The sequence below is a fragment of the Aptenodytes forsteri genome, unplaced genomic scaffold (genome assembly GCF_000699145.1).
Source record: "Aptenodytes forsteri isolate BGI_AS27 unplaced genomic scaffold, ASM69914v1 Scaffold392, whole genome shotgun sequence".
NCBI classification, from domain to species: domain Eukaryota; kingdom Metazoa; phylum Chordata; class Aves; order Sphenisciformes; family Spheniscidae; genus Aptenodytes; species Aptenodytes forsteri.
In genome coordinates this window covers 35,541-38,630 of record NW_008796040.1, presented here as the reverse complement: position 1 = coordinate 38,630, position 3,090 = coordinate 35,541, and the positions used below count along the sequence as shown (strand labels likewise).

The 3,090-nt window shown below is 65.6% G+C and overlaps 1 protein-coding gene across 1 annotated transcript in view; it reads left to right on the top strand.

The window, feature by feature from the left end:
• Positions 1–3,090, top strand: part of SMTN (smoothelin) — an 18,868-nt gene that overhangs the window by 6,532 nt on the left and 9,246 nt on the right. Inside the window, exons 10-11 of the mRNA XM_019473702.1 lie at positions 22–122; positions 1,353–1,447. Coding sequence (XP_019329247.1) covers positions 22–122; positions 1,353–1,447 — 196 coding nt within the window. The remainder of the gene's footprint in view (positions 1–21; positions 123–1,352; positions 1,448–3,090) is intronic.

Sequence of the window (3,090 nt, the reverse complement as noted above, 5' to 3'; positions counted from 1 at the left end):
TGGCCCCGGCCCCGGCCCCAGCCTCGACGGCATGAAGACCTACGTCACCATCGAGATCAAGGATGGGCGCGTGCGGCCTCTCACACCCCGTGTCGTGGCCGCCCCCGGCAGCCAGCGGGCAGGTGGGCACCGGGCAGGGAAGACGGGCAGCGCGGGCAGGGGCACCCATCGGGGGGATGGGGTGAGGAAGATGGGTAGCGCAGGCAGGTGGCATCTGTCGGGAGGCTGGGTGGGGAAGGTGGGCAGCGTGGGCAGAGGGCACCTATTGTGAAGACGGGATGGGGAAGATGGGCAGCGCGGCAGCTGGGCACCGTAGGGATGATGAGCACAAGTGGGCATCATTCAGGGAGGTGGGACTGGGAGAGGTGGGCTGGTGGGCACCCATCGGGGAGGTGGGCACTGTGGGGGCAATGGGTGCCAGCAGACAGGTAGGTGCCGGCAGGGCCGTAAGCACCAAGGGACAGTGCTCCCGGCAATATGATGCGCGCAGTCAGGCAGTGGAGCAAATGGGTGCCAGTGGGCAGCTGGGCACTGACAGGGTGGTGGGCACCAGTGAGCAGGTGGAAACTAGCAGGCAGGTGGGTAGCAGTGGGCAAGTGGGTAGTGATAAGCCAGGCAGGCACTGATGGGACACGTCAGCAGCAGCAGTGGCATTTGGGTGCTGGCGGCCCAGAGGCTGAGCGTGGGCACTGCCAGAAGAGCAGAGGCTGTGGGCAAGAGTGTGCCTGGCAGCCCTCACCCTTTGGCAGGGACGCTCAGCCTGCTCGAGGCATCTCAGTACTGAGAGGCCGTCTGGCCCTGCAGCCTGTCCCCGTCCCCACTGTCCTGCCACATTCGTGCCCAGGGTCCTTCCCCAATCCCCTGCCCCATCCCCGCGGCCCTGCCCCATCCTTTGCCCCATGTTCATGCTCTGACCCCACTGACCTGCTGGTCTCTGGGAGTCCACGCTGTCCTGCTCCGTTCCATCCCCGCTGCTGCGTGGTGTCTGATCCAGCCCTGCCCCTGATCGAGCCCTGCCCCTGATCCAGCCCTGCCTGCCTGCAGACGTGGCTGGTTTGGGATGCTCCTGGGGCCGTCCCTCGCACCAGGGGGTCTTGGCTCCAGCTGGAGCACTGCGGAAAGTGTCCTTCCTTGGGGAAGAGGGCGAACCAGGGTGGTGAGGGGGGGGCTGGCTTCCCTGTCCCTTGGCTGTCCCCAGAGCCCTTCCCCTGTGCCAGAGCTCAGTGCCCACCGCTGAGGCAGGATGCATGCGGCAGCCAGGCAGCCCGGCCGGAGTCGCTCCCCAGGCACAGGGCTGAGCCTGCCGGGCTGGGGCTGGGGCAAACCCCGCATGCCTCTCACTCCCCTTGCAGAGGTGACCCTCGGGCTGCGGAGCACCCCTGTCCGCATCACCACTGTCCCCAGCAGCAGCAGCAGCGTCTGCAGTGGCAGCAGCAATGTCATCAAGGTGAGTGCCTAGAGGGGCTGGGTGCCATGGGGCTGTGCCGCACTTGGGCATGGCCTGGGGTGTCCTGGGCTTGGGGTGGGGAGCAGTGACCAGGGCGGGTGGATTGGTGCTGGCAGCACGGTCCAGAAGCTCTGGCTGGTTTTTTTTTTTTGGTTGTTTTTGTTTTTTAACAAAAAGACCCTGGGGTCTGCGTGTGGACCCACAGCCCCAGTCACGTGAGCCCCCTGCACCCTGGACTGTGCCACCATGTATGCAGACACTTGGGGGGTGGGGGGGAGGTGGGCTGGGAGCCTTTTGTGGGTCTCCCTCTGTTTTAAACACCTTTTAGGGTGGCAGCAGCTCAGCAAAAAACCCGTCGCTACCCACCCCAGTTTTCCCTCCTGGGAACGGACCTTGGCTGCAGTGCTGGGCAGCCTGCCTGGGGGGGGGCTCCCTCAGGGTCTCTGGAGGGAGAGCTGGAGAGCTACCCTGGAGCCGCGGGCTGGGGTCCTACCTCCTCCTGCTTTGCAATCCTGAGCCAACAGCAGAGCGGCAGCCCCAACCCGCCTGGCCCAAGAGGGATTCTTGGGTGCAACTGAAAAAAAAAAAAAAAAAAAATCCCTCTGCTCTGTTTTGGGGCGTGAGCAGGATGCAGTCCCCCCGCGTGCTGGGGGCAGCGGGGCTGGGTGTGCACAGGAGGCAGCCCCGTGCGTGCAGCCCTTCGAGTGCTTTTATCTGCTCCTGGCCATCTAGGGTAATGCGAGGCGCTCGTGCACGCGGCCTTGGCAGGAACCAGGATGTCAAGTGCGGCACTGCCTCACTCATGGCCCTGCGCGTGCCTGGCTCGCCCGGCTGCCTCTGTGGGCATGGCACCGCCGGTGGCCATGGCACCACTGGTGGCTGTGGCACCGCTAGCTCACTCTGTCCTCCTCTCAGCCCTTGCCAGTATGAAGCAGGCAGTGTCCACAGCCTGGCAGGGCTGCCCTCAAGTGCTGCCTGCGCTAGCTGGCAGGTCCCGCTGCCCATGGGCAGCTCGCTGCCTGCAGAGGGGTGCCTTCCCTGCGCTAATGCGCTTGGGCAGGCTTGGCCCGAGCAGCCCGTCAGCTCTCATTAAGGTATTAGTGACGCTGCCCGGCAGGGTGGGGGGCTCGGGACCCATTGGCTGCCTGGTGGGAGATGCAGCCTCCAGGTGTGCTCCTAGCTGGCAGGGAGGAGGAGGAGGCGGCAGCGGTGCTGGCAGCCCTGCCAGGTAGGGCTCAGTCGGAGGGACTGGCAGGGTGTGGGGATCTGGGGACAGTGGCCGCTGCAGCATGTCCTCTTGCTGGTGGGGTGCTGCCTGTGCCCATTGTGCAGGGACCTGCTCCCCCTGGGGCATTTGTCAGGCAGCATGGGGGGATGGGGGCCCCCAAAAATCATGGCTGGTGGCTGAGGCCCTCACACTGGTGCCAGCCTGGGGCTGGAGATGTCGGTGTGTTGTGGGTGACACCAGCCAGGAGCAGGAGGACATTCGGGTGAAAGGGCGTGTGGGTGGTCCCTGGCCCTGGAGCGCACCCAGCACGGCGCTGGTCTGGGACTGATCCCTCATGGGGGCTCTACCCCACCCACTGTGCCCCACAGCCCCCCCAGGCTGGCACTGAGGGTGCTGACAGCTGTCCAGGGCTGGG